Source organism: Primulina eburnea, chromosome 1 (genome assembly GCF_022965805.1).
Source record: "Primulina eburnea isolate SZY01 chromosome 1, ASM2296580v1, whole genome shotgun sequence".
In the NCBI taxonomy this organism is placed as follows: Eukaryota; Viridiplantae; Streptophyta; class Magnoliopsida; order Lamiales; family Gesneriaceae; genus Primulina; species Primulina eburnea.
The window spans coordinates 60165409-60177574 of record NC_133101.1 but is presented as its reverse complement, the minus strand read 5'-3'; the positions used below and the strand labels follow the sequence as shown (position 1 = coordinate 60177574).

At 35.9% G+C, this 12166-nt stretch overlaps 3 protein-coding genes across 3 annotated transcripts; all 3 read right to left on the bottom strand.

Moving 5' to 3' along the window:
• Positions 1 to 558: 558 nt before the first annotated feature.
• Positions 559 to 2043, bottom strand: LOC140835977 (pathogenesis-related genes transcriptional activator PTI6-like). Its single transcript, XM_073201393.1, has one exon. It carries the CDS (start codon positions 1406 to 1408, stop codon positions 662 to 664), a length of 747 nt encoding a protein of 248 aa, XP_073057494.1. The 5' UTR covers positions 1409 to 2043; the 3' UTR covers positions 559 to 661.
• Positions 2044 to 5206: 3163 nt separating this feature from the next.
• Positions 5207 to 6480, bottom strand: LOC140835966 (uncharacterized). The gene is made up of 2 exons (XM_073201380.1): positions 5727 to 6480; positions 5207 to 5368 (listed from the first exon to the last, which is right to left on the bottom strand). Exon 1 carries the CDS (start codon positions 6478 to 6480, stop codon positions 5728 to 5730), a length of 753 nt encoding a protein of 250 aa, XP_073057481.1. The 3' UTR covers positions 5207 to 5368; position 5727.
• LOC140835956 (probable inactive receptor kinase At5g58300) lies at positions 6248 to 10775 on the bottom strand. The gene is made up of 3 exons (XM_073201371.1): positions 10379 to 10775; positions 7856 to 9157; positions 6248 to 7562 (listed from the first exon to the last, which is right to left on the bottom strand). The coding sequence occupies exons 1-3, from the start codon at positions 10392 to 10394 to the stop codon at positions 6952 to 6954; spliced, it is 1929 nt and encodes a 642-aa protein (XP_073057472.1). The 5' UTR covers positions 10395 to 10775; the 3' UTR covers positions 6248 to 6951.
• Between the last annotated feature and the right edge of the window lie 1391 nt (positions 10776 to 12166).

Genomic DNA, 12166 nt, shown 5'->3' with positions numbered 1-12166 from the left:
TAATTTTTTACACTCTATTATCATATGGATTCGTATTTTTGATTAAATAACCTCGTACATCTTCTCATTAGGAATTGATAATTGGCTAGTGACACAATTATTAAGTAATTAATAATTAATAAAATGAAATAATCGGCTGTGACAAAAAGATACTGATATAATTTGATCTCCAATATGAAATCTCGATCTAATTATAAATCAACGAAATATTTCCATTTCATACAAAATAAAATTGCGATACGAAATACCATCTTCTTTAATATTTACTACTCATGCTTTTGTATTTATACATTAGATTAAATTATCCAATAGCTTGGAAATATAAAACACAAAATCTCTTCTCAAAATTTTGCGGTATGTTATACATTTACGAGAAATTTACTCTCAGTATCCCGTCGTCGTTTTTTTTGTATTCAGTCTTTGAGTACTTTTTTAGTACTACATTTCTACATTAAGTGTATCACATTTCCACATAAAGTATACCACATTTTGAATGACATAGTACCATAATTTTGTAGGTAGAGAGTAAACCCAAAAAAATATTTTGATTGAGGATTTTTCACCGACTTCCCCGTTAATAATACAAGTGACGGATCCGCGAATTTTTTAATAAGAAATTTCCGACATCATTTATGGCCAATCATACAGCGCCACGTCAAGATCAGCTGATGTCGTCGATGAAGTTATCGAAGTCAAACTCGCCGAATTCGTCGGTCTGGTGATCCCTCGACATCCTTATACCCGGGAGGCCTAACGGCAAATCGAAGTCGAACCCCAAGTCCTCGACGCCGTAGCATAGGCCATCGAAAGCCGGCAATTCCTCGAACTGGAGAACTGATGTCGGAGACAGATAGGCGTCGTTTTCGGAAGAAATTGCCTCACTCTCAGTTGAGGAGTCTGTGGCGGGGGAGGTAACAGGGAAGTTGGTTACAGCGGCGGGGCCTTTCAGTTTAACGGCTGCGCTGTCGTAAACGGTAGCAGCTTCTTCCGGGGTGTCGTAGGTTCCAAGCCAGACCCGTTTTCCGAGAGTCGCGTCCCGGATCTCGGCAGCCCATCTCCCCCACGGCCGCTGGCGAACGCCGCGGAACTTCTTCCGGCTGGTGACGTCATTTCTAGTCGGCCTCCACCGCCTCTTCTTGTTGCAACGATCTTGATCTTGTCCAGGTTGATGTTGCATGGACGGTGTGTGGAAGCTGATCTCTTTGACGTGCCTTTTAACTCTCCGCAAGCAGAGTCCCGCAGCGGAGTCGGATTCATCGCCGGAGGAATCCGTAGCGTCTCCGTCTGTCAGAACAATTCTAACTACTTTCCAGGTTCTCTTTGCGTCGGCGGCGGAAATCCGGTTATTTACGAGCTTGGAACTAGAGACGACGTGTTCCGTAAACTTAAATCTTCTCTGTACTTCCATTGATATCGTAACCAAATAGACTAAAGCATAAATATAAAAAACAAACCCCTAAAAGCAGTGGAGCCGCTCTACTACAAACAGTTGAAGCTCAAAATCAAAAGCCAAATCAAGAAAGAACCAAAGCCATGATGGATTTCTTTTCTCGTTAATCTTCAGACCAAATGATCTGAGTAAAAAAAATTCGCAGTAGTAGTAGTACTCGGAGTGAAAAAGGGGTGGAGACTGAACTGTCGAAAGAAGCTCAGAGTAGTTCACAAAAAGAAGCAAATAGTCTTCAAAGCTTTGAACAGAAACAGACAGAGCATTAAAGCAAATGAGGCAACCAACTCCGTTCTTTGTAGGCATGCACCAATACTGCATCTATCTGGTTACACAACATAGAAAGAAGGAGCCGTGAGTGTAGGGTCGCACAGGTTTCAAGAAAGAGAGGGAAAAGTGGGGTGTGATTCAAGCAGCAGCAGCTGTAATAAAAACGCGCCTTTTCCTTTGTTTTGGCGGGAAAGTAGGCAAAGACGAGACAAACAGAGAGTGTGTGGAGGAGTAGAAAGAACGGATGCAGGATCCTCACTATCATTCCCTCCACCCAGTTGTCTCTGTGTGTGCGAGCTTTGTCTCTGTATTTAATTACTACCCCGAGTCCACATGACCTTAATAAGATTGAACTATATTCACCAATCCCGGATCCGTAGCTAAGATCCAACGGCCTTAATGTATTTGATACTGTTAGGCCTCGTATTCCCAAAAACAATGGAATTGTTACATCACCCTTATGCCATAATCGAATTATCGTCAGTGTAGAGTATTTCTGTCATTTCTTAACATGTAGGACTACTTTAGAAAATCTTTATTATAAATCGGACTAGGAAAGAGTCGTCAACTCTAAAAACAATTTAAACGTACAATCTAAAATTGTATAAAGATTTTTTTTTTGGGATATTTTGGGCAATGATGAAGTAGTGGGGAGTAGGGGTGAGTTTTCGGTAACCGAACCAAATTAGTCACAATCGAACCGAACCGAAATATTTTGTCATAACCGAACTGACCGAATTATTTTTCATAACCGATGAAAACCGAATCGAATTAAAATCGGTTAAATCGATCGGTCACCGAATTAACCGATTAGTTTTTTTAGAAAAAATGTGATTTAACTTTAATTATATATAATTTTTCTTCAATACTACAATCTACATAAATGCATAAAAACATAAAATCACACACATCACAAATGTATAAGTTTTGTTTGAACACAATTAATATATATTATATTGATTTCAAAATTAAAATTATAATATATATAAAAATTGATAAATAATAAAAATTTATTAAATAATAGTATTTAATATATCTGTTAATTCGGTTAACCGATTTAAAAATTCTGGAAACCGTAATCTAACCGAATTAACCGATATAACCGGATTTTTTTAATTTGAAAATCGAATTTCCGAAATAATCGAACCGAATTTCCGAATTGATTCGGTTCGATCAATTAATTCGATTTAACTGAAATCTTGCTCATCACTAGTGGAGGGAAGAATACATGACTCCAGTTGTAATTGATGATAATATGTGGTGAATAATTAATTGTTTATCAATTATGGAATCCTAAGATTGTGATTATGAAAAGAAAGGTATGGTAATGAGAGCGGAGCGAAAATGATAGTGTCGCGCAAATAATTACATGGCGGCGCCAAGCAGAGTCGTAGGTTTATGCTACTCTTTGGTAGTTGCTAATACATGAACCCGTTCCAATCGATTGGACAATAAGTTCATATGTAAAGTTTTTGGTTCAAGTCGAGATTTGTCTAGTTGTAACAGAAAAATCTGATTATTTTATGTATGCTCCATTTGGCTGGGGGATATAGCTCAGTTAGCAGAGCGAAGTTTTTGCAATTGAGTCGTAATATCTTGTACTTGAATCGATGACTCATTTTTTTCTAAATAATAGGGAGGGAGATTAAATCATACCAAAAATATATTTTAAATTTAAACTTCTATTTAGAAATTTTTTTTTTTTCGGAGGATGAATTTTCAAAATCTATTTATATTTATTAAGACAAAACAATATATTGAAAATTATTTTATGTGAATATAGAAGAGTATAAAAAGGGGTCGACCCAAACATAAATTTCCTGGCGTGATTTGAAATTTATTTGAAATAAAGTTTTTAAAAAATTAACAGTAAGGTATATAACATTATTTAATTTTAGTTTGAACTTTTTTTCTATAAATTTGTGTAACTTTGTTTTTTTCAAACAATAGTCCAAATAAAGTAATAATTGTACAATTTTTAAATTGGATAGCAAAAAAAAATAAAAAATTGATGGTCTACGATAAAAACAAATTACTTATTTGTAAAATATATATTTTTAGAACAAATTTTATTCGAAAACAATTGATACCCATGCTATAATGTCTAACCTAAATTAAAGAAGAAGAAAAATTATTACATCCCATTTAAAAAAAAAAAATAAATCAAATAAAATGTTAAAAAACTTGGTGTACACTCCAAATTCTTCGAAAAATAATTGTGAAGGTGACACGATATGTGTTGACTGGAACATTTATTGACCAGGTTAACTTTGAATTTGTGGATCGGTTGATTTAAGGCAACGGTGCGAAATGTGGTACGTGTCAGAATGATTTCACTTGTAATTAGCTACCACAATTAATATGTCATAAAATCGAGAAAATCGTGATTTTAATTTTTATAATTATTTTATACGTTGTAGAATTTTAATTACTGTAGGATATACTTACTCTTCTTTGAAATTTTGGTTGGAGTTTATGTGACGTTGTCGTAACGATTACATGTTCAATGTCAGATCATTATTCCAGATAAAAAAATAATTAAATTTGATAAAAATTGAAATAAATTACTAAAACTCGATTCGGAACGATTTCTATAACAAGTCCTATATCTTGAATAATTCAGGTTGAACAAACTAATTATATTTTATTTGTCATCATATCTCAGGAACCAAACAATCATAAAAACTAATAAAATGTTTAACAAGTTTTACGTTACTTAAAATGTAGTGCAAGAATACACAGAGGAGGTGTTGAAATTTTATAAATAAAAAAATAGTTTTTTTTTAAAATTTGAAAAAAGACATTTAGAATTATTAATTGTTAATTGTCGGTCGATCAGACGTGCAAGTACCAAGTGAAGAGTTTTTAAAATTCGCAGTACTAAATCTGACTTTCTTATTTATTTATTAATTTAAATTAAATATAAATATACACATATTTTAGTTTTGTTATTTATATTCCCATCAACTTATGATAACAGGCAAACATCAACCAAACATATATAGAATATGAGTTGTTCTACGAACGACTATTTATATAGTAATATTATATATTAATATATTTAAAATATTTTTATTTTATTTTTATTTTAAGATATTAAATTATTCTTCGATATAAGTGAAGAGAAAATGAATAATAAAAAATAATATTAAATTTTAATTTTAAAATATTAAATCATTATCTAAATCAACTCAATCTATGGTTGTGATCATACTCTTCTTCATATGCAAATTCATCATCGTGAAATTTTCTCGCTTAACATCGCAGATGAAAATGAAGTTTGATGTGTTATGACAAATAAGTGGAGATGCCTATTGTATTTGTTATCTTTTATTATCTACTGGGATACCCAGAATACTTGTATAATAACATTTTTTTTACCAAACTTTAATGAATTGTTCATTAAAAAAATTTGAGAATTTTTTTCGTATATATTGGTTGATTTTGAAACAAGTTTAATTACGAGATAAATCCGAAATATTCCATGAGCTGAAGTCGATATTATGTTCGAAATAAACCAAGCTCGGAACATTTTATTGTACAAAAAACTCATACAATCGTATATGTATAGCAACCCATTGAAAAATACATGTGAAATATCTTCAATTGCACGATGGCAATACACTTTTCTGTATAATTTATATTAAGTATCTGCAATATTTGATCATTAAATATTATAATATGTGCATCATGAATCCCAAAAATTTCCAACAAATTAAAGAAAAAATAAAACAATAGAATAGGAGATGAACCTATAATGGAATTGGATCCCCAAAAACTTATTTGGACATGCAAATCCAATTTCATCAATCCTAAAACTTCAAATCACGAAACCCAATCCTTTAAGTCTAGACCGTAAAGTTCAAAAGATAACATTTTGGACCCAAAAAAAAGAACAAGAATTCAGGCCCTATCCTATATGTAAAAAGAATTTAAATTTGGTTTTCCAAAGAAATGATTGAAAATAGTTAAGGAGCAGCATGCATGCATGCATGTATGTATGTTTTACCTTATAGAGGAGTCATTTGGACAGCGCATTTAGGGGCATGTCCATTGTCAATCTCCGACTGATCAATGCTCCGGCAAGAAACCTTAAATGGGAAACCATTCATCTTGTTCCCATTCACCAAGAAATCAATGTGTCCCTTGAGCACTACATCAATAACCATCAAGTGTTTCAATGAATTATCCCGCAAATCCTCTGCCACCGTCTCTTCTGTGGAAGTTTTCCTCATCCACGTCCTCGCCTTCACGTCTACCGATGAGCTTGGTTCTTGAATTATCGCGGGGATTTTCACCGTCCCAAGGTCGACTCCTTCCACCGACAAAGAGGTGGTCATTTGGCTGTAAGATAGCTTGATCTTCGAGTTGTCGTTTGTAAAATTTAGACGTACTTCGAAATCTGAGGTCAGAAAAGTGTCCGTATCCGTGTTGTTGACCCCGAGATAATAGACATCGAGGCGATGTAGGCGGACTTCGGGTAGGTTGGATTGGAGGAAGGCGAAATATACGCCTCCTACGAGTATAGCCAGGACCAGCAGCAGTGCAAGGATTAGCGAGGTCCAGGCACAGCACGAGTTGCAGCACGCGCTGCATCCGGGGCGACCGGTGACCTGAGCTTCTGTGTCTATGAACTCAGGTTCCGAGGGTGGTTTTGGGTGCTCTTGGGATCTTGCCAGGGTTGCTTCGTTGAAGGAGACTCGGCGGCTAAGGTTCCTCTGCAGCGGTTTTGGGCCATTGTTTGAAACTTGGCCTGCCGCCATGCCAAGAAAACGGGTCTCAACACGTTAATATCTCAGGGGGCAATGTGAGTCTGATGTCATATGATTCAATGGGATATGTTTCATGGACTCGCAAACTCGGGAGGACCGTACAATTGTTGCAGACAATAACCTGGGGCAGCCCTTAAATTGTGCGAAACAATCTTTAGTTCTGAAAATGCCATTCAGATAATAAGAGGCCCACAGAATCGGTGATCAGAATTCAATAAATTTTGATGAGAGGATTAGAATAAGAACAGTTAAGGTGAAGGAGATTTCATAACCACTGAATTGTTAAGAAGCTTCTGAATCGATATACAATGGTGACGATAAACAAACCAGAATAAATACTCTACATGTAAATATCAAATGGCGTTTTAGAATCAGAAGATTTTTCACAACACAAACAGATGAGAAAATTCAGAATTTAGAATGAGTGACTGTTCATTTCTAAAAAATACAGCGTCTGCATATTCAAGTCCTGGAGTTATTCTCGTCAGAAGAAGGCCGATTCTCCGAGTCAGAGAGTCGAACCTCTTCAATCATTCTAACTACTTCATTCATATTAGGTCGCATTTCGGGCACCTTTGAAACACAGGCCATGGCGAGTTGCAACATTTGCACCATCTCTTCTTCAATGTTTTGGAATCTCATTAGCTCAACATCAAAAACCTCAGCTGTCCATTCCTCTCGAACAACAGATTGTACCCATCTTGGGAGATCAACAGTGTCTTCACGGCTTGGGGATTGAATCGGTTGTTTCCCAGTAAGCATCTCTAGTAATATGACCCCGAAACTATAAACGTCAGATTTGTGAGAGTGCTTCCGCGTCTCGATTACCTCTGGAGCACGGTATCCTGCAAGACGAGATGATGTGGGGGGATAGTTCATTAGAGGGGCTAAGCCGAAATCTGAGACGCATCCATCCAGATCTTGATTCAGGAGGACGTTTGAGGACTTTATGTTTCCATGAGCAAATTTTGTTCCTCCTATTGAATGCAAATGAGCGATGCCTCTTGCTGCCCCAAGAGATATCTTGACTCTTGAATCCCAGTCTAGTGAAGTTCGTCCCGCGGTCTTGTTTCCTGCTAAGTCGACAGTGAGAAATAAATGTCAAACAAGTAGTATAAATATTAATAGATAAAGTTTCCATCAGCGGAAGCTTGTTTTTAGACTATCGGATGCTGGGAAAAAAGCGATCCAAGATAAAAACATATCATGGATTTACAGCATCATGAGGTTTATCTAGGTATCCATATGATCTTGGAAGACCTTTAAATATTCAATATTTGCTTCATTCAGTGAGTACAATTTGTCCAGAATCAACAACTCAGGTAGATTTTATCGTTCAAAAAACTTCTATAGAGTGAGTCAGTACCGTGCAAAAGAGTCGCCAAACTGCCATTTGAAAAGTAATCATAGACCAGAAGCTTTTCGTCTTTGGAGTAATAATATGCACGTAAAGGCACAATATTTGGATGTTGTCCAACTCTGCCGCTTATTTCCATTTGCTGTTCAAAATCCTTCTTCCCAACAATGACCTCTTTTAACCTTTTCACAACCACAGTAGTCGACTCCTCCAAAACTGCCTTGTATGCCGTTCCAAAACTACCCTTGCCAAGCACTTCTGCCGAAGCCCTCAACAAATCCTCGAGATCAAAGTTGTAAGAACAACCTTCAAAGAAAACTAACTTGTTTTTCTCGGGTTCTTGCACCCCACTTCCAAACTCTTCTCTTGGCTTGTCACCCCTCCCAGCACTAGAAGATTTAACTTTTGGCACAGCACCACCCTCATTCTTCTTTTTCTTATAGCAGCACAAAAATAAAACTAGAGCAAGAAGAAATAGAAGTACAGCACCTCCCGCTGCAATGGCTATTATAGCTCCTAAAGCAAGTTTTTTCTTGGAGCTTTGCTTTTGAGGACCTCCGGTGGGTGGTAGAAAAGGACTTGGGGAAGGAGACGGTGGAAGAACGGGAAAACAAGGACTTAAAGGTGGGCCGCATAAAGAGTTTCCGATGAATGATGAATTTGGAAACTTCTGTAAAGAAGATGGAATGGTGCCAGTGAGATGGTTGTAGCTTAGGTTAAAACGTTTGAGAGGTAGTAGGCCCAGATCGGGACAAGGTCCAGAAAGAGAGTTGTTCTGAAGATTCAATGCTGTAAGTTCAGTCAAATTCTGAATGGTTATGGGAATGCTGCCCGTAAATGAATTAAATGAAAGGTCCAACACATTTAGTCGAGGGGGAAGCAATGTAGGGATTTCACCTGAAAATCTGTTATTTTGGAGGAAGAGATAGCGAAGAGAAGGTAGAGAAAGAATGTCTGAAGGCAAATTTCCACTGAGGAGATTTGATCGAAGGCTGAGAACCCCTAAAGATTCCAGCTTTCCGAGAGTGTTGCTGGGAATTGGACCAGTAAGACCAATACCAGGAAGGCGAACACTGATCACGGTTTTACCATCTTTAGCACAATTTATTCCAGTCCAAGACGTGCACACCGGAGAAGTAAGATTCCAGTTGAGCTTCCTGCCGTGTGGTATGGCAGTGGCAAACGCCAAGAGGGCTTGTCCATCCGCTTTCAAGTCACCAAGAGCCAGAGGCAGAAACTGGATAGTTATGAAAAGCAAAGAAAGCAATACACGGGCCGTCCAGAGTTTCAGGAGGATACGATGTGGCTTTTCTGAAAGCGAGAAAGAGAGATAATAAATAAATTGGCATTAGTTTATCCTTAGAGAGATAAAAAAATACGATTAAAACAATCTTCATTTGAAATAATTGAACAAAAAAAACTAAGACTCTAGGTAAAAGCAGATTACAAGGGAAGAAGAAAACAAGTTCTTTTAACAAGGCAAGAATTTCACCACACCATGACATGTATACTGCCCGTTCATGAGTACAGAACCATAAAATCAGGTCAAATTAAAACACATTTGTAGTGAAAGGATCCACAACCCAAGTTAGCTTATACATAAAATGAATTTGGATATAGCAAAAAAAAAAAAGCACTAGGAAATCGATAATCAAGCTATAGATTACCCTAGTCATCCTTTCTTTCAGAAAATTATGGAACAAATGAAATGAAAACAAAATTAAAAGTAAAAACGCATTTTGGAGTGGAAAGGCAAAATAATGCCGCCTTTTCCCAAACCGTGGTAGCTAAGCAGAGAAATCTAATTTAATATTTTACAAGAAAGGGGATTAAAAGTTTATGGTAGAGAAACATTGGGGGTTGGGTTTGGCGGGGCACACTCAAAATAACACAAATTCTTAGCAAGTAATTTATATAAGAAAAGATATCTTAGCCTCATTAGTTGTAACTATTTAGATTAAATACCGCACATTCCGACTCTAAATAAAACTTCTTTATACTTCCCTAGCTACCAACCATCTCATAGGTTCAAGGCTCATCATCTGATGAAACAAAACACAGAGAAGGGTTATTTTCGTTCTTCAGGTGGAATCTATCGAGAAATTCTCTTCCCAATTACTACTTAAAAGAGAGGGGGTGGTGGGGGGGGGGGGGTGGGGAAGCATGAAAAGGAATCCTATACAACATGCGAATCCTAGAGTAAAAATGTGCCTTTGGGCAGTTGAGAAGGAGAAAAAAAGAACCCCCAAAAAAGTTGATTGTTTCAACCGTATAACCAAGATTCCTAAGCTTCAAACACTATGAAAAATTGGCATAAAAATCGTCAAAAAACCAATTTCAGATTGTCTTCAATGGCAACAAATGCAGTTCATAAATGACCACACATATTTTCTGCAACTGGTTTAACTCAGCACACTCAGATCTACAATTAAACTCAAATTTTCCCACTTCATCTACTCCAAATAGAATAAAAAGTACAGAGACCACACATAAACGAGAGAGAGCATAAGGTAAAGTGTCTCCAAAGATTACCTCGAAGCAGCAGCATTCCGAGAAGCCCGGAAATTTCTCGGCTAATTTCTTGATTTTAAGAGGGGGTTAACTAGAAATGGTGAGTTTAAGACTGAAAAATCAGAGCTTTTTCCTCCAATCTCGACGCTGAAGTTACTGAACACAGCGTGATAAAGAACGAATTTTTACATGGCTCAAATCTTGAGAATGCAGCAGCATTGGTAACCACGTTGTAGCCAAGTATGCACACCACAAGTGGGAATCCACAGATCAAAGTCAAGCTGCAGTGAAGCAAGTCTTGGTTTGAGCTGGAAAACAGAGGACAAAAGATGAAGTGCGGGAGAAGGGAAGGGAAGGGAAGGGAAGTGAAGAGCCCCTGACTGAAGTAACTCACCCAACCACTGCCAGGGTGTGATTTGCAATTAATAATCTGTTGATTCCTTTGCTTTGTTTGTACCTAAAAAACGTCTCTTTTTAACGTACGATAAATCAAGTGCGTGAAATAAATATATACAAGCTACGAGTTGAAGAAATTTAATGTTGTAATTGAATTTTAGCACACATATCCAATTGATATTTGGATCATATATTTTAAAGCTTTTAAAAAACTAAAAAATATTATGTTTAAGAAAAGCCTAGAAAAACATGGCTAAGTAGAGATAAATATACAAAAATTTGATATTTGGTTGACTTTTAAAAAAACATAGTATAACAATATAATATAGAAGATAAATTAAATTTAAATTAATAATAATAATATATTGGGAAATATACTATGAAATACATTGTCTAAAAATTGAAAATTTAAAATGAAGTTTACAAAGAGATATAATTGAATTTTATAATAACTTGAGTTAATCGTTTTTTTATAAAGGAATGATGGATACGAAGTAATTATTATAAGAGCTTGTAGTGTCGTCTTGTTTGAGCGGGTTTAGATTTGAGACGTGACGTACGGGGAGCTAATAATTTTTAAATCTACATTTTTAGAATAAAACACTAATATTTGAATTTGTTTTCTAAAATAATATAGAGAAGACAAAAACTTGTGTGAGACGGTCTCATGGGTATTATATGTGAGATGGATCACTTATTTGGGTAATCCATGAAAAAATATTGCCTTTTATGTTAAAATATTATTTTTTATTGTGAATATCCGTAGGGTTGACCCGTCTCACAGATTAAGATCCGTGAGACGGTCTCACATGAAACACACTTTTTATAGAAATAGACCAAGCGCTAAAATCGGACATACCAAACGTTTTTTATTCTTCGACCTCTACTTTATCTATGTTTAAAAATTTAAAGAATATTTGTGTATCGACTTTGATCAAATAAATAGTGCTTTAAGAGGTCGACTTAGCAAACTACTTTTTTAGACCAATTTAGTTCTATAATTCTTAAGGGGTAGATGTTTTATTGTGATCGAGAATTAAGACAACATGCCGCGGAATGCCGTCTCGGACTCCTCCATTTTGGGACTATCGTAGGGTCAATAACACGAAAAAAAAACACGTTTTGCGGATCTTTATTCATGAGACGGTTTAACATGTTCATATTTATAATAAAAATTAATATTTTTTATGGGTGACCCAAATAGAATATCTATCTTATAAAATTGATCTGTGAAAACGTATAACAGAAGTTTTTGTGAATAATAAATGGGAGGCTAAAATATTATCTAAATTTTAACTTTAACGCGCTTGGATTTACATCAAATGCAAAACTATTATATTTATCTTTTAATCTGACGGTATTCTACCGGATCTAACTCGACATGGTATCCCATACAAGGACATACAAGTTTAT